General features: G+C 37.9%; 1 protein-coding gene across 1 annotated transcript in view; it reads left to right on the forward strand.

Annotated features, from left to right (window-relative positions):
• The window catches only part of F8 (coagulation factor VIII), a 595,138-nt gene that overhangs the window by 283,699 nt on the left and 291,118 nt on the right, over window positions 1-20,321 (forward strand). The window contains exons 12-15 of the mRNA XM_063432427.1: window positions 532-676; window positions 937-1,143; window positions 11,753-12,743; window positions 19,455-19,611. Coding sequence (XP_063288497.1) covers window positions 532-676; window positions 937-1,143; window positions 11,753-12,743; window positions 19,455-19,611 — 1,500 coding nt within the window. The remainder of the gene's footprint in view (window positions 1-531; window positions 677-936; window positions 1,144-11,752; window positions 12,744-19,454; window positions 19,612-20,321) is intronic.

Genomic DNA, 20,321 nt, shown 5'->3' on the forward strand with positions numbered 1-20,321 from the left:
TATGGACAAACTTACAGCAATGGTACATAACACTATGCAATCATTTGAAAAGACGTGGCAACCATGGATTGACTTGGGTGACTAAAAAGACGGAGGGCGGCTAGGCGGCCTAGGTTGCTGAAGAGGGACAGGTAGAACCAAACCGAACGGTCCTAATACAAGCTGTTTACGTTTTAACCCAATAGGGCCTCAGTTTTTTTATTCTTAAAATCAACAACCCGACCATGCCTACATAGGGAGCCTCCAGAGGATAGACCACAGGCAGGTGACATCCCACAACAAACGCAGGCCACAAAGTAAAATACTACTCACTTATTTGTATTGCTCGATGTAACCAGTCATTTTATACCCCTGTGTCAGAATGCTTGTGATTATTTTCTGTATTGTATTACGGCTGTTTTAAAAACAAAGAATTGAAAAAAAAAAAAAAAAAAAAAAATATATATATATATATATATATATATATATATTATAAATATATGATTGTTTTTTGTTTATTTGTTTGTTTTACAATTTTCTATCCTTTTGTAGATAATACCAGACAAAGAACACTTTCTTGTGTTTGCTGTGTTTGATGAGTCTCAAAGTTGGTATCAAGATAAGCATCAGTTCTTTGGAAATTTACCTAAAAGCCAATCTTTAGACAAGAAGTCTTCAAAACTGAATTTAAAACACTGTATGTATACATAGGAAATATATGCATTTTGTTAATTATCTGCGGTAAAGGTGTGTTGTGCAAGAGTATAGACATATAATTAAATCATAAATAGTATAATGCTATGCATTATTATTTGGTAACATATGTTTTTACACACATATTGCAAAAATTGTGTTTAGCTATAGAGAAAAGAGAAATAAAGGAATATTTATTCATACAAATGTATGTCATTTGAAAAGTTATTTATGTCATTAATGCATGCACTATATTTTCTCCAGCTGTCAATGGTTTTCTGGACTCTCTACATGTCAGCTTGTGTCAGAATGAGGTCATTCTGTGGCATATCCTTAACCTTGGTCAAGTCTATGAACTTCTGTCCATTCAGTTTGGAGGGAACACATTTTCCATTGACTCCAGCTACCAGGATACACTGACTATGTTTCCAATGAGTGGTGAAACAATAGTTATGGTCATGGAGAAGACAGGTCAGTATGCTGACTGTTTGTTGCTTAGTGCACTTGTAAAATCCTACTCTTTTTAACAATCCATCCATGATGACAGGAGCATAGCTGAGAAGGCACTATAGGACAATGCAGTTTTGCAGGATTACAAGGAAAGCTAATAGAGCTTTCCTTATTAGAGACCAAAAAATACCTTAGTGTATAACTGTAACACAATTTATTAGCAGTTAAGATCCATAAAAAGGCACTCACATTTGGTATAGCACTATAAAGCATAGCATATAAAGTAAAGTGAAGGTTACAGTCACCCACCACATTTTATTTGCAGGAGACTTCCTCTGGGTATAAAGTCCATAAAAAGTCACTACCATTTTTTACAGTGACCCATTTGGTGATTCCTTCAATTGTCACAGGTCTTTTTCTCATTGGAATATGTGTTAGGTATAATTTCTATATGCATTCCAACATGAAGCGCAGAAAATGGTGAATATAGTGCTAGAGCCGAATACCGAGATATTTCCAACATATCACATTATATTGGCCCAGTATAGACAAATTCAGGAATACAAAAGAGAATGTAAGTAATGGCTATATCTGTGCTCCAACCTGGAATGTACGACAGAGGCAGACATGACCATACTACATACAACTTGAAAAAACCCATAGATCAGATTACATAATGGATAGCAAAATAAATACCCTTCAAGCCCCACATAGGTTCCAACTTGGAAAGAATACATATGGACCTCTACAATGAATAGTGCATTTGCATTTAGATATATTTTAATGCATACAGCCTGAAGGCATAAAAACATAGGATAAAATCAAATGTAGGTACAAAATAATGAACAATAAACATGGAATATGTCCCTTGAAACTAGTAAAAAGGCTACAGGGATGCATGTATTAACTAATGTTAATAGGAAACAACAGGGCATGACTCATTAATCCACAACAATGTGACACATGATAACAGATAATATGTAAGAATAATACCATATTAAAAATAAAAAATAGTAAAGTAAAAATTTTAATGATATAGAAATTGAATTAAAAAAAAATAATGATGAACTTTTTGGTGTGTCAAGATTCAGTTCCTTTTTGTAATTTGCACATTGTATGATCAGATGCATACTTGTGTGGGGGGCAGAGGGAGGCAGCAGCTACTGGTCTGGTGAGGTACCTCACTGGCATTAGAGACATATTTTCTCTGATGGCAATATACTGGCTAGCAATAAAGCACATTGGAGAACTGCACACTGAAAGGGTTAATGCTGTCTTGGACTCAATTCCCTCAATTCTGTATCTCTCGGTCACCACATCAATTGACGGGAGAAACTTGCTCAGCAAATAACAGACACACGAAAGGTGCATGACAAGTTCTCAATTTGTATTACTGTGAATCGGGCATTTATACAATTGTATTTACATGTGTCATGAGATATGCCATTCAGAATATAAGATTGATTACTTCCTTAAATATCACATGTTATTCTGGCAATAGATAGATAAGACCTTCTTTGAATATGTCTGGATCCGAGGCCAGACATCCTGAGTATTTAGCATTGTCTTACATCCTATAGAATTGTAAGTCTGTCACACTCAATCATATTAGATCATCCTATACAATTGTATACTAAGCATAGTATCACATTGTCAGACATCCTAAAAGGAAAAATGTCATTGTCCAAGTTTTGCCACACTCAGCATATCTATGACGTACATTAAATTTTAGCATACAAAGCAAAAAGTAGTTTAACAAGTCAGCAATAATGATAATACATCTTATAAAATGATATGAGAAATTAACTATCTAATATTTCTTACATTTCCCCTCTTTGAGCAAAAATAACATTTGCTCATCTTATCAATAAAATCTTACCAGGACAGAGAAACTTCCACATGGTATTTTCAGGGGTGCTAGTCACTCCCTGCGGGACTTTCATTAATTTCTTCACCTCGATTCCCATGTGGTAATTCCTAAGGCCCAGTTTTAAAGATGGGTTGATACCCTCCAGTGGCAGAGAGGAGAATTTCCAATTGTTTCTGTTCTGCATTATGAATTAATTTCTGTATTCTCTTCCTCAATGTACAAGTAAGGTGGCAGTTATATAAAATCATACACAATAAAATTAGGACTACAATAACAAGAGGATAGAAGAATGATTTCATTATCTGGGATCCAGTAGGGGACCAACCAGTGAAAGCGTCATACCATTGATGGGCTAAATCATTCTGAATTTGTGAACTCACCTTAAGGAGTTCTCCTTTTAAGATATGTGTGGCTACCTGTGTATGTAGGTGCCCACCAGGTTAAATTTCTGGCAAAGAGATCATAAACTGGTACTGGTAATGTGTTAAATTGACAAGCTAATTTAACATCCTTTGATGATGCATGATATAATGTAAAATAGCAAAAGCATGAAAAATATGAAACATCTGTGTGGTTAAGCATTCTTCTAATCTTCTCTAATTTAAGAATCATTAGTGTGTTTTCTAATGCCAATCCTTGTTGTTGCATCCATAAATACCTGATGGCACAAATACTCCAATTACTTAGACCTGTAGTGAATTTCATAGTTGCAACAGTTAAATTATCTAAATAATTATACATAGATTTATCTAAATCCAATCCTGTAACCTGTGATTTAACAACAGTTGGAGCCCAGTTTGCAGTAGCATGGAAACCAGTCCCTATATGCATGCTGGCTGTGTTTAACTTATTCTTGAGGGTCTCCATATCTATAACTATTTAGTATACCCATAGTGGTTCCAGCACCTCCTAACAGTGTGTCATACCATTCCCTTTTCTGCCTTTTGTTTGCTGTGTTACATAATGTTACAACATTTGTCCCCTTCTCCAATTAATGGTACCAGTTATATAATCATTATTAAAAGTAATACGGCCTGTCTGTTTATATTGATATGCAACCTTATTAATTTTCTTATAATATATATATATATCCCAAAACCTGTTTTTCTTCTTACCATCAGAACTTCTATTAAATAATGTGACACAGATCTTGGTGTAATTAGCAACCTTAACTATGCACATTTCTGCGTTATAAAATCTAACAATATTCCGTGAACCTTCAAACAAACATAATGCATCCGTTTCATTAGCTATGGACACATTCCATATGGGTAACTGGTACTTATAAGGGTTACTATTTGTCCAATTCATCCAAATGCGTTCAGTGAATGAATGATTGCATATTACATGCTGATAGAAAGGTGGTGGAGAAAGGTTCTTGAGGGAGCGTGTGTGACGAAAGCTAGATGAGGGGCTAAGGCCTAATTGGGCTGGGGGTATTGAAGAATTGTTCATCATGTCAAAGTCCTTTTCTCCAGAAACAAACAGGTTTCAAACTTGCCATTGACTTGTACTCATAATGGTATTCAAGGAACAATATCAGAGGGAGTATAACAACTCCAAAAAGCATAGCGAAAAACATAATCTTGGTCTCAGGTACGTATGATCCTCTCAATCTACGATACGGTGTAAAAGCCATGATGCTTCGCTAAAGGGAACTTCTTCTGTTTCCGAGCGAGGAGTGGTGTTGTCTTCCTTGGTTCCCCTCTTTGGACACAGCTTCACTCGGGATGCGTGAATCCAGATGTCATCGGAATCTGTGAGGACAGCGGTTCTGGATACAGCAATCACAGTAGCAGGTGGTCCAAAAGGGTATCCTCCTTTGCTGGTTCTGTTCAGCTGACGGATATACACCTTGTCACCGGGCTGGTATGGATGAGTAGGTTCCTGTGAAGGTAAGGGAAAACTACGAAGACACTTTGTCATACATACCATTCAGTTTTATCAACAATTCCTGTACATATTCTTGTATTAGCTGTAAATCCCCAGACATTATAACAAGCGGTTCCCTGGCCCAGGGTGTGGGAAAAGGTCATCCCATCAAAAATCTCAAAGGGAGATAATTTAGTCACCTTGTGGGGATTCATTCTTATATCAGCTAAAATAGCTGGTAGATATCTAGTCCAATTTACCCATGTTCCTGGGTAAATTCTGGGCTTTTCCTTAATAGTCCTATTCATCCTTTCAACTACCCCTGTACTCTGTGGATGATAAGGTATATGAAACTTCCAGGTAACTTGCAAGAATTTAGCAAGTTCCTTGGTAACCTTACTGGCAAAAACCGAGCCATTATGAGAGCCAATACTGCAGAGAGCCGCCATACCTGGGAATAATTTCAGCAACAATAATCTTCACTACAGTCCTAGCATCTTCCCTAGATGTCACAAAGGCCATCATGCCATCTACTAAACTGATCAACTATGACCAGTAAGTATTCTTACCAATTTTGGATACATGAATAAAATCAATCTGTAAGTGTGTAAAAAGAGCAGCTGGAGGGGGCAAATGTCCGTGCTGTGATTTGTGTGGAATATTAGGATGTGTTCTCATACATGGTTCACACTATCTTACAAAAGACTGTTTGCTTCAATTATGCCTATTCTCCCCTCTTTAGAGAACAGATCATTCTGATCTTTCTCTAAACCTTGTTTAATCCAAACATTATGGCTGCAACTTCCTTTTGCCACTTTGTCAGCCAAGGCATTTCCTCTGGAAATGTCATCACTAATTATGAGGCTTAGATGGTATAGACAGAGTCAGAAGCAGAAATGAGAATAGCATGCAAAACAAACAAGACCAGAATTAACAAGACTATAGACAATAGACAGATTCTGGGTATTAAGAAAAAGAATCTCATAACCACTTAAGCGCTGGGCTGTCATGTGTTGTGTAGTGAGATTTGTTATCAGCTGAGTGACCTGGTGACTGGCATGAAGTTTTGTAGGATGCCCTAGTGTGATAGTAGTAGCAGTTTCAACAGCCATTGCACATGCTGTCAATGCTCTGAGACAACCGGCATACCCTGTGCTCAAGCTACTTTGGAAAAGAATGCTATGGGACGCATACCGCCTCCTTGCTCTTATGCACAGACCGCGGCCATGGTTTTACAGTTTGTCCTGAGCATACAAATAAAATGATTTACAATAGACAGGTAGTCCTAAAGCCGGGGCTTGTACAATAGCAACCTTGAGGGCAATATATGCAGCTATCATGTCTGGTGACCAACAGACATTTTCAGGGCTGTCAGAACGTACAGCCTTCCTTAGGATTGAGTCATAATGGGAGCATTCAAGGATCCACTGGCAGCAGTAATTAATCATGCCGAGGAAGGTGAGCAACTCCTTCCGAGTAGTGGGTGTAGGAATCCTCTGAATGACCTCAATACGTTTTGGACTCAATTGTCTGGTGCCTGAAGCCAGAACAAAACCTAAGTAATAAACCTTTGATTTACACAATTGCATTTTGTGTTTAACAACCTTGTGACCCACAGTTGCTGACAGTATCCACAGTGCTTGCCTCATAGCTAGGGCTACATAATAACAAATCATCATTTTGCAAAAGGACGGAACCAAGACCGGAGTCCATGTTTTTTAGAGTATGTTGGAGTACCAATGAATAAACAGCTGGGGAATCCACATAGCCTTGGGTAAGCGTGTCCAGGTAAACTGACAGCCTTCAAAAATTAAAATAAAAACCATAAGTAGCTGTGTCTCTTGATCAATAGGTATAGAAAAAATGCATTACTTAAATCAATAACAGTGAAGCAAGTGGCATCATGTGAAATGGCTGTAATGAGGGATGTCACATCAGGGACAATGGGTGCAATGGGCACAATTAAACCATTCAGGGCTCTAAAGTCCTGAACTAAGCGATATGCTGGCCAGTGGTGTTGGGAGTGGGTCTGGTGTTATTCTTATCTACCGGGCATATTTTGAGAATTGTGGGGTTGTTGGGGTATCTGGGGTTTCCTGGGGTGTGGACACTCATTTCTCCAGTGGCCATACTGGCCACAGTTAAAACAAGTGTTCCTGTCTATTCCTCCTTGGTTACCCCTGCCACTATAACCCTGATTTCCCTGTCTCCATCCCCTTGCCCCTCTTTGACCACCCCATCCACGGGCGTTATGTGCTCCATCCCATGTTCGCTCTCAGCCTGTGTAGGTGGACAGTGTTGCAATCCCTGAGCATAATAAGCAACCTTACTTCCTAAAAACCTTCTTAAGTCAAAACAACCTGCATTTTCCTTTTCTATATCCTTGGTAAGAAAATCTTAGCCACCCAAATTGGCCCAGTCTGAAATCAATTATTTCACAAGCAAAGAATACTGTGGCAACATATTACCAAGGCATGACTGTATTTTAAGGAGATCCATATCATCTCCAGACATTAAACCTGCCTCATCCTTCCAACACAAATCATATTACCAATCTCTTCCTTCGCATCTTGCTTATATGCCAAAACAGTGAATATAGACTGCTTATTCTTCCATAATCTCAACATTTCAACTTCCACCTCATTCTACATTTTAGCACATCCTGCTGAAGTACTAAGCTCATAAACAACAATTAATTTAACAGTATCTTTGTAGAAACACATAATCGGTACCCAGCAGATATGCCAATACAGAAATCACATTTATGGGCACGCAACTACACACTCTGTCTCCCTCCTAGGAAACACGGATAGACACAATATAAAAGCAATCTTAAACTAACATCTCAAAATCTCCAATCCCATATAGCTATATCAGACCACAACTCCAACTATCCTCAGCCAAAACGCTAGTATTCAACAGCTAGTAAAACAGTTATTTGCTAGGTTATTTAGCTGGCATTCTTATCAGTATCACTAGACTGTAACAAACTGATTCACATATAATTTTAAAACAATACAGCAACATATAAATTAAACCACTTTCCAGTTAAACTTCACACTTCACACATTATCACAATCACCATTTACACAGAATAAACCGTTAACAGCTGTAATCACAACATATTTTTATGGTATACCAATATTAGATTAGATTCATTTTAGGGATTCTTATGTATACATTTTCTTAATTAACTTCATTACTTTACTCTACTATAGTATTGTATATAAAGAAAGGATCCATTTATATAGCGCGCTCATAACTCAACTATTTGTATAAAACTTCCATTAACTAATCTGAGATGCTTCTGCATCAACTTACATCTTATAGAAATTGAACAAACATCTGGATCAGATTACACAGACATGGTTTCACCAGAATCTTTCAGAACTCTCAGAGACTTAAAAAAAAATTATTCTATACCATGTTTAAAAGGCATGGCAAACCTTAGACCGGTCAGTCTCCAAGAGCCTTAGTACAACAGGTAGAAACCTTTGTCAATGATCTCTGATCCAGGCTATATACCACAATTTAAAATAACACATAATGTGAGACATAGAAGACACAAGCAGTAGTTATTGTACTGGATCATCTAAGGCATCTGTAGCAATAAAAAGGTTAGCTTACAGCACAAAATAAAGCATGTGTTGGACCGCTGAAAATTTAAAATGTTACTCTGTTATTTTCAAACAAAAATCATATTTAGTATGGATCCTTTGCAGCAAACACACAGGGCAGGGAAGATGTGCTGATTGGTGTTCTATACAATTAATCCCATATGGGGAATTAACTTTCAAATACTAATGAAGTGTCTCTTTTTTGTCTCGGTATAAAATATACTGAGCTCATTATTTAAACAATTTAACACATTTACACGTATCCCACTCTCATAGAAAGTGTAGTGGGCTTATGGTATTTAAAGCAACAATCATACCAGGCACACAGATCCCATGTGAAATAACTTACAATAAAACTTATACTTCTATGCGACAGAAAGAATAAAGCAAAAAGATTTAAGTAGGTCTATCAGGTACAACCTGTGAGTCATTTCTTTTCTAATACACAGTACTGCTATCTTGCAGAAAGATAAGTCCTGCGCTCACTCCCATCACTACTGGGCAGCAGCAAGGACTACAACACACATCATAAAAACAAAGAAAAACAAGTTACCTGCGTTCTCTCCTTAATCCCTATGTATTTTTAAAAACCTCCATTTGTTTAAAAGTACTGCTATCTTATATATACACATATATATATATACACACATCTATACATATATACACACATATATACATACATACATATATACATACACACACATATACATGTACACATATTGGTCACTCAGGACCTGAACTCACATTTCCCATACTCAGAGTGGGGACACTACTAACTTACCAAAGTGTGTCCCCAATATAGACAAACAATCACCCACAAAGAACACTTAAGACAAACAAAGGTGACCGGGAGAAAGAGAAGTTTGGGTTATACTTATAGATCTATAAACCGTGCTCCTCAGAACACCTATAGTCTTAATAAACCGGAGACCTCTTATGGTCTCAAAAACCTGTATCTACCTGAGATACCCTGTATCTATCTTAGATACTAACCTGGGTTACCAAAACCCTATATATTTAGACCAAATGTCTAATAAACCGGAGACCTCTTATAGTCTCAATATAAACTGGAGACCTCTCATGGTCTCAATATAACTAGAGTCCTTACACCTTTCCTACTGGATACAGTCTTACTAAACCAAAGGGAATCATAGACAATCAGTGTCAATTAAGACACAAAAAGGCTACTTACCCAATGGTTTTGCTGTTTGCTGATCCCACTTCTAGACACCAAGCTGAAAGGGTTAATGCTGTCTTGGACTCAATTCCCTCAATTCTGTATCTCTCGGTCACCACATCAATTGACGGGAGAAACTTGCTCAGCAAATAACAGACACACGAAAGGTGCATGACAAGTTCTCAATTTGTATTACTGTGAATCGGGCATTTATACAATTGTATTTACATGTGTCATGAGATATGCCATTCAGAATATAAGATTGATTACTTCCTTAAATATCACATGTTATTCTGGCAATAGATAGATAAGACCTTCTTTGAATATGTCTGGATCCGAGGCCAGACATCCTGAGTATTTAGCATTGTCTTACATCCTATAGAATTGTAAGTCTGTCACACTCAATCATATTAGATCATCCTATACAATTGTATACTAAGCATAGTATCACATTGTCAGACATCCTAAAAGGAAAAATGTCATTGTCCAAGTTTTGCCACACTCAGCATATCTATGACGTACATTAAATTTTAGCATACAAAGCAAAAAGTAGTTTAACAAGTCAGCAATAATGATAATACATCTTATAAAATGATATGAGAAATTAACTATCTAATATTTCTTACACACACAATCTGAATTGCTTCCTAGACAAAACAATCAGTCCACCAGACCACCAGGGATCAACTTTACCTCCTCTCTGGAGGTGGAATAAACTTTTGTACATAAAAAAATTAAAAAAATAAAATAATATATATATATATATATATATATATATATATATATATACTTTTATTTTAAGCATTAGCATTAGGCATATATATATATAAGCATTAGCATTAGGTATATATATATATGCCTAATGCTAATGCTTAAAATAAAAGTTAAGCCCAATCCCCCACAGCAATGACCCTATCTTCCCACAATGGGGCCTCTAGCCTCCCACATTAAAATACCAATTTCCCCAACACTACCCCACCAGACCATAGCACCTTTATGTTTTATAATTATTTTTAACATATTTAACACTACAGCCCCTATCCACCCCTAATGACGCTCATGCTCTTATCTTCCCACACTATAGCACCTTTATTATTTTTATAATAATTATTTTTTATAGCCCCTAGAAAGAGGGTGCTCTTTCTACACTATGGCCCCTATCCAATAGTCCCTATGAGCCCTACACTACAGCTCATCTTCCTCTAAACTAAAGCCCCTATGCCAATACACACTACAGTGTCCTATCCCCCTAACACGTGAGCCCTTATCCCTCCTTACACTACTGCATCTATCCCCCACAGACACACACTATAGCTCTTACCCCCTACAATTGCACACTATAGCCCCCACCATTCTTACACTAAATCCCCTGTTCTCGCCACACTACAGCCTTTATTTTCCCCCCACATACTACAGCACCTATCCTTCACAAACACAAATCTTACAGACCCTAATCTGAAACATACACCTCCATATACTAAAACCATATTTCTCCCCACACAAACATTACTACTCTTATCCATTCACAGACTACAGCTCTTACCCCATTCAAATACAGCCCACTCCTTACACAAAATACCACAAACAGCCTCACCCACATTCCACATGCATTACAACCCACAAGCCGCCTTCCCCAACAACTCAATCCCACAAGACATGTCCATACAAATATGCAACACCACAAGCAATATCCTAACAACTTTGCAATACAGCCTCCCCTCACACAATATCACAAACAGCGTCCCTCCATGTATGCATCCCCACAAACATCACCACAACAAGCAGCATCCACATAAACATGCAACACCACAAGCATCACACCTACAAGCATGCAACACTGAAAGCAACATTCCTACAATCATGAAGTACCACAAGCAGTGTCCATAATGTACATGTCTTTACAGATGTGCCACACCCGAGTCAAGAAACCAGGCAAGAGCAAGTGTCAATGGTTTGCCCTGGAGGGGCACTGAATTAAGTAGACAGACTTGGAGAATGTTTCTAATTTGGCTAGTTTAGCCTTAAATTTTAAATTCTTTTCTAATTGGTCTTTATTGGTTATTTAATGTAAATGTTGATTTATCTCCTTAATAGGAAACTGGACAGTGGCTCCCTTGGAATCTGATCTGGCAGATTTGGGTATGAGAGTATCATTTAGTGTCTCAAAATGTGACCATTTACGCAATGATTATGAAGACATTACATATTTTTTTCAAGATACCTCAGTTCCCATGAAGAAGGGGATTAGTGATCAACTGCATCTCCAGGAGATAAAGCATAAAAACAATGTTACGAAATTCAAGAGATCTTCAGAAAAATTGCTTGAAGGCTACATGACAACAAGAGCTTACCATTCCCACCAAGGAATTAACCTCCAAACAAATAGAAATTTGGCACGGGTGCCGCTAATAGAAACAGAAGAGAAAAAACCTGCTAGGTCAGATATAGACTTAAAACCAGGAGACTCTTGGACAGAAATTGTTGACATAGCTGTAGCTACAAACTTGTACAAAAGGAGTGACGCAACTATTGCAAAAGAGGTGCTTGGAGCAGTAAAATTAAAATCACATGAGAGAACAAAGCAACTGCCAAATGGAACAAAAAAGGCAGAGAGTGCTGGAACCACTATATTGGACAGGAACATAAGAACAAAAGAGAGAAATAAGAGGGCAAATGGTGATCAGGCAGGACAAATAAATGAGCCTAGCAATCTAATGGAGAAAATTGATACTAGCAATCTAATTGGAATACATGGGGTAACTAATGAAAATATAACAAGAGAGCAGTTTAAACACGTGACTTTTAGAGAGAACCCACCAAGCAAATCAACTGAGAAGGGAGAAAATAATCACGTACACAAAAATACAAGCAATAACTTGGAATATGAGAAAGGAAATAATTATCATATTAATGGATACTATGATGATTACAACAGTACAGACCTAGAGGACATAGATCTTTATGGAGAAGAGTGGGATAAAGACCCCCGTAGTAATAATGGAATACTGCGTACTTTTTTTATAGCTGCTGTAGAGGTTACATGGGATTATGGGTCTGGAAAATCCCCTTATTTTACGACAGAAATGTGAGTATTAACTTTTAGACTATCAATGTTACTTGTTATGTGAAAACGTGCTTATTTTTTTACTGTTTTTTTTTATTGTTTTAGCATTATATATCTTAAGTATGTTTACAATACTACAAATATTAAATACAAAACATTTTTTCTAATTTATGGTTATAATAATATCTACACAAGTGCAACTAAAGAAATATAAGTCAGAATAGATTCACTTATTAGTCCTGATTGTTAAATTGTTCAATTTGTCTAGGATTTTAATTATATTTTGGAACTCATAGAACAAATATTGCAAACAGTGAATTGAGATTTTAAACCTAAACTTTTTGAAAATCTATTATTTTGAGGGTACAACTGATAGAATCCAAAAACATACACAAAATTCCCCATGGTATTTAACAAGGTATTTATCATTTTGATATTTTCCATTTAACTATTCTATAACTTCCATTCCAAAGCTGCAGGTTGCATTTATGTTTTTTCGTTTTACACACACATGTTTATATCCATGGTGAATTTGACAGACTACATGTCTCACTACTGTAAAGAACCCATATTTGCATTCTGCTACTGCCACTGATGCTTTTGAGTATATCTTCATTGCCAGGTGTTTGAGATTTGTAGGCTCAAATGACAGACATGCTTTATTTTTGTTGTGTCCCTTTTTTTTTTTATTCCCTAGGTATCCTATTTTGTAAAGTTACACTATCTGTATCACCATACTAAACAGCATCACACTTTAATTATATTTCTAAACCTAACTATACCTAACTCTAAGACTAGCTAATACTAACATTTGCTAACCCTAACTCTAACACCAACCCTCACCCTATATCAACTCTAACACTACCATAAGTCTAACCTTACACCAACCCTAAACCAAACACAACACTAGGATTCCCTCAGCTGATGTCAGCAACATAGGTATTCCCTTGCTTTCATAGTATAAAATACTGTGTGTGCTCTGTACTGTGTGATTGCAACTTGAAAGGGAGATCTCTCACACAGCAGGTCAGTGTGCTGTTCGGCAATCCCACTGTGATCAGTGCTGGGCAGCATGCACTGTCCTGTGCCAAACATGGTAGGTATGGAAGCAAATTGGGTATTTTTAGACCTCATGGTTGTCCCTGCCTCTCTGGAGATCTTATTTTTCTTCAGGATTCTGAGAGAATCACTGTGGCTAAATTAAATCTTTCAGCCATTTTCATTCAAAGTGCTGTGTGCAGTGCTCAGTAGGAGTCCTGTACATCATTTCATCAGTCTGGAGCAACTAAACATGGTTCTGTTCTGTCTACTTGAGGTTCAAACATCTCAACATGAAATTAACTAGGCTGAACACCAATACAAGTCTATCTAGTTAAAAAATATCCACCTAAATAAATAAAAGTAGTGGACCAGATATTACATCTTTACTTGTAGAGCTTTATGACCAAGAGGAAAATAATACATTGTAACCATCTATTAGCATAGCACAAAAAAAAACAACTAGAAGAAATAGAATTTGAAATCATAAAAAAAACAATTATAAGCTCTTAAAGGGAAACTATAGTGACAGGAAAACAAACTTGTCTTTCTGGCACTATAGCTTTCCCCTCTGTCAAGGCCCCCCTTACCTGGGTCTAGCATCAATATCTCTCGGCGCTGGCTTGGGTCTGCCTCCACTCCAGCCCCCGCTGATGTCAGCCAGCAGAGGAGACCTACAGTGCATGCAGCCCCCTGGTATATATATATATATATATATATATATAGAGAGAGAGAGAGAGAGAGAGAGAGAGAGAGCGAGAGAGAGATTGTAGCCGTATTTGTAATGAATATATACCCAACACGTAGGATTCAACTAAACAAAGGACAACACAGAGGAGAGATACATCTACTGGACCTTAGAATGGCCGGACCCGACGTATATAAGAGGAGACAGAGTCAGGAACAATCCAAGGTCAAGGGCACAGAGAGACAGCGTAAACTAGGACTAGCCGGGGTCTGGTACACAGTAAACAGAAAGCCGGCAAACTGAACAGATAAGGATAAAGAGATAACGTAGTCAGAAACAAAGCCAAGGTCAAGTACGAAGGAACACAACTGAACACAACAAGCGCTAAAGGGAACTGAAACAGAAACCACGATAGGGCAGGGAGTAAAGGGAGAGGTAAGTTTAAATAGCTTCTAAACTACTTTGATTGGCTCCTGTCATATCCACACTCCCAAAAGGTAAGTGTATGGGGAGTGTGGCATGACAGGGGCCAATGGGAGCCTTTTGACAATTTAGGCTCCCACTGTCTCTTTAAGAGTGCGCCCGATACCCACGGCGCGCTCTTAGATTCAGGTGGGACACGTGACCGCTTCTCGCGGTCACTGCCCGCCTTCCTAGTGAAGCCGTCGGATGAGCCGTGTGCGGCTCGTGCAGCAGGACCGCACACGGCTCGAAGAGAGGACCACGACCGGCCCCTGGATAAGGTAAGTAACACTACAGTACCCCCCCCTGAGGACACGCCCTCTGGGCAGGTAGGGCCAGGCCTGGCAGGAAAACGAGAATGGTAAGAACGCACAAGGCGGGGAGCGTGAACAGCATCAGCTGAAATCCAACTGCGCTCCTCAGGCCCATAGCCCTTCCAATGCACCAAATACTGAAGCCGACTCCTAAGGAAACGAGAGTCAAGAACAGCAGAAATCTCGAATTCCTCATGACCCTCCACCGAGACAGGAGGGGAAGGGGGAGTATGCCGGGTATAGCGGTTGCATACATAAGGCTTCAACAACGAAGTATGAAAGAAATTAGGAATACGCAAATTCTTAGGCAGACCCAAGGCATACGAAACAGGATTAACTTTATGTAGAATACAATAAGGACCAATGAAGCGGGGAGCCAATTTCATAGAAGGCACCCGGAGGCGAATATTCCGCGTGGAAAGCAAAACCCTGTCCCCCACAACATAAGAAGGAGCCGCTCTGCGATGCATGTCAGCCCGAGCCTTCTGGCGAGCAGCGGAGTCCACCAAAGAACGCTGAACCTGCTCCCAAGTATCACGCAAACCAGCCAAATGCTCATCCAGAACTGGTATGTCCTGTGAGGAGAATGCAGCCGGAAGAACAACGGGATGCTGGCCATAGACAACGTAAAAAGGGCTTTTGCCAGAAGAATCATGAGTGGCGTTATTCCGAGCAAACTCAGCCCAAGGAAGCAGGTCAGACCAATTGTCTTGATGGTGAGATACAAAACAACGAAGGTACTGCTCCAGAGACTGGTTGCACGTTCAGCAGCTCCATTAGACTGGGGATGGTAAGCGGAAGAAAATGAGAGAGAAATACCCATTTCCGAACAAAAGGCTTTCCAGAACCTGGAAATAAATTGGCTACCCCTATCGGACACAATAGATACGGGAATACCATGTAACCGAAATACTTCTCTAGCAAAGATAAGAGCCAGTTCCTTGGATGTGGGCAACTTGTGAAGAGACACAAAGTGAGCCATTTTGGAAAACTGATCTACTATCATCAGGATGACTGTGTTACCATTCGAAGGGGGTAATTCAACAATAAAATCCATGGATAGGTTAGACCAAGGTCTCTCGGGAATGGGTAACGGGTGGAAAAGCCCACAAAGAACTCTATGAGAAGATTTCATACATGCACAAGTAGTACAACACTTATATAGTCAGTGACATCCTTGCGTAAGAAACCCCACCAAAAATATCGAGAAACAGCTGACATCGTTTTGGTAATACCAGGATGTCCAGCAGCCTTAGTATCATGATATAATGACAGTATCTCCCGTCTCTCGGGAACGTCAACAAACAACTTATCGATAGGCCTCTCGCTAGGTGCCATGCTTTGTTTCGCCTGTATGGTCTGCAAGAGGGATGAAGAAATAGACAACATAGTAGTAGCTATTATCCTGTCTGGGGGAATGACAGGAGTAACATCTACCTCCTGTGTGTCAGCAGTTTCGAACTGTCTGGACAGAGCGTCTGCTTTAACGTTGCGATCACCTAGCCTATAGGTGATAATATAATTGAAACGGGTCAAAAATAGTGACCACCTAGCCTGCCTAGAAGATAATCTTTTAGCTTCACCAAGGTAGGATAGATTCTTGTGATCTGTAAAAATGAGGATAGGATCCTTAGTTCCCTCTAACAAGTGTCTCCATTCTTTAAGAGCTAAGATAATAGCAAGGAGTTCACGATTACCCACATCATAATTCTTTTCTGCTTTGGACATTTGTCTAGAAAATAAGCCACAAGGATGCAATGGCTTTTCAGGCGACTCTCTTTGGGACAAAACACCGCCTACCCCGATATCAGAAGCATCAACTTCAAGAATATAAGGCAGTGAGGGGATAGGATGCTGTAAAATAGGTGCAAGGGCGAATGTAGTTTTAAGAAAGTCGAAAGCCTGAAGTGCCTCGGGAGACCAGACACAAGTATTACCACCCTTTTTTGTCATACGGGTGATAGGCGCAACAATAGAAGAAAAACCCTTAATAAAGCGTCTGTAATAGTTAGAGAAACCAAGAAAACGCTGAATTGCTTTAAACCTTGTGGTAGGGGCCACTCTATGACAGCAGAAAGCTTCTGGGGATCCATACGAAAACCTTTGGCGGAAATCAAATACCCCAAAAACTGGACTTCGGATTGGTCGAATAAACATTTTTCTAGTTTACAATAAAGACCATTAGCAAGAAGGGTCTTCAGGACCGTAGTAACATGTTTGTGATGAGTGTGTAAATCTGTTGAATAAATTAGTATGTCGTCCAAATATACGATTACAAATGTGTGAATAAAGTTTCTTAAGACGTCATTAATGAATTCTTAAAATATATCTGGGGCATTGCAAAGACCAAATGGCATAACAGTATATTCGTAATGACCGGATCTAGTGTTGAATGCAGTCTTCCATTCGTGACCTTTCTTAATATGTATTAAATTGTATGCACCTCTAAGGTCCAATTTGGTGAATATATATATAGTTAATACATTGCTAAACACAAATACACACACTAGTCAAGCCACAAGACTTGCTTTTCCCACAAATATCTCACTTTAACAGTGCTCTCACTACTGCAAGAGATTCTGGGTAGGCATATGCAAATGATCTCAACAAAGAACCACATTTTTGCCTCATAATTCCACTTTATACATGGATTCCTTGGAGTATGTTTTTGCTGTATACAACAGCTTTGAAACACAACTAAGGAAGAGGAGCAAAGCCAGGGAACCACTCATGGACAGCTGTTTCGTTGTTAATACAACTCATCAGCATGAGGTTGGTTACTGGCTTGCTATGAAGGCTTGGCGTTACTTGTAAAGTACATACCAAAAGAGTTTTAGAGGGGAAAAAAGTGTAGATGAAAAGTGAGAGCACTTTAACCCCTTAAGGACCAAACTTCTGGAATAAAAGGGAATCATGACATGTCACACATGTCATGTGTCCTTAAGGGGTTAAAGTGAGATTTCTGAGGGAAAAGCAAGTCTTATGGCTTCACTTGTGTGTGTTTATTTGTGTTTAGCAATATATTAACTATCCACTTGCTTCAGGTGGAAGGTGTTTTCATCCACACTTTTTTCTCCACCACAACTCTTATGGTATGTACTTTACAAGTAACGCCAAGCCTTCATAGCAAGCCAGTAACCAACCTCATGCTGATGAGTTGGATTAACAACGAAACAGCTGTCCATGAGTGGTTTACTGGCTTTGCTCCTCTTCCTATATATACTTTCCTCAAAGCTCCTGCACTCGGACTTTAGAAATATGTTTGGTACCTGGTGGTCTGGTCACATGAGAAATATAATTGTGCAAAAATACCAATGGTCGACATTTCAGCCCCTAAACGGAGCTTTCATTGTTTATCTTGATAAAGACTGTAAGGTCAAAACGTTGATCTGTTTTGTGGAAATTTAATACTATAATTTGATTATTTTTTTTAATCCAGTGAGTGCGCTCATTTTTTATATTTTGTGTGTGTATGTGTGTGTATATATATATATATATATATATATATATATATATATATATATATATATATATATATACACACATGAAGAGAGCACTCCAGAGGATTTGTTCAATAAATTTTATATATGGTCTTTGTCGACCTCTTGGGTCAAAACGTTGATACCATTTGAACCATATATAAAATGTATTGAACAAATCCTCTGGAGTGCTCTCTTCATCGTCTTGCATATTTATCCATGCTGTGCAGCACCTGGGTCTATTTCATCAGATTCTTTCCTATATTTATATATATATATATATATATATATATATATATATATATATATATATATATATATATATATATATACATATATATATATATATATACATATATATAAAGAGAGAGAGAGAGATAGTTAAATTATTATTTTTTTGTATTTGTATATATATATATATATGTATATTTGCATTTACATATATATCCACGTGGGTCCAGCATTCACTCTCACGGTCTTGTTTGCCTGGGTTCTTACATAAGCCAAATTATATAATCCAGGTAAAGTGCACTCACAAGACTCAATAGAAGAATCTTTCCAAAATCCTTCTTGAGTTGCTTGAACTAAGGGAAAGAGGAATACTCAAAAGTTACTCTTTGGTACAAATGGTAAAAGACCCCGAACATGTTTTCTAACTTTATTTGCACTTAATATTATCTTTCTTTGCTTATGTGTTTTAGAGTTTTAATAATTTTATTTTAAGTGACAAGTATATTTTGTCTCCCAACAGACGACCTGTTTCTCATGGCTTTCCATGGTATAAGAAAGTCGTTTTTAGAGAATATCTAGACAGTAATTTTTCGGAAGCAGCAAAACGTGGAGAGAGAGATGCTCACTTGGGTCTGCTGGGTCCCTACATTCGAGCAGAAATTAATGACGAATTCATAGTAAGGCAAAAACATTTCTAATTTATATCAATAAAAGCATATATGCATTCACAGTATACAGTGAGATTACAGTGAGATAACTCTGTCCCAGGCAAGTACAATTATAGTGGAATGGACAAATATATAACTTTAGGAGATGAAAGAATGACTCAAAGAAGATACCTGCAAGTGACATTTATTCACAACTAACTACAGCTTATAAACGTTTCTATTTAGTTGTTTTCTGGATTCTATAATTATAATTGAATTTCATCATTAGATAATGTTGTTATTGTTATTATTATTATTATTATTATTATTATTATTATTTTCTTCATTACTTAAAAAACGCATATTCTGCATCACTGCACAATTAAGGGAAAATAAAGTACAAAATAAACAAATAAGTACAAAAGTTAAATAGTTGAGATCTAGCCACTGAAGCTTTTTTTATACAGAGTAGTTTGCTAGGTAACCTGTGAGCTTGCTTGCAATCTAATGGTTCAGGAGGGGAGTTGAGAAAAGAGGTAGCAGAGGGAATTTGGAGGTGATGAACAGAGATAATCTAAATGATAATTGTAGCCACTGGTAACATAAATAGATTGAGGAGGTGATTGTGTGTGATGTCAAACAGCCATAAAAGCATAAAATGAGAAGGAACCCTGGTCCCCATTGTACAGCGTTATGGAATTTGCTGGTGCTATATAAATAAAATAATAATAATAATAATA

Source organism: Pelobates fuscus, chromosome 9 (assembly GCF_036172605.1).
Source record: "Pelobates fuscus isolate aPelFus1 chromosome 9, aPelFus1.pri, whole genome shotgun sequence".
Classification (NCBI taxonomy): Eukaryota; Metazoa; Chordata; class Amphibia; order Anura; family Pelobatidae; genus Pelobates; species Pelobates fuscus.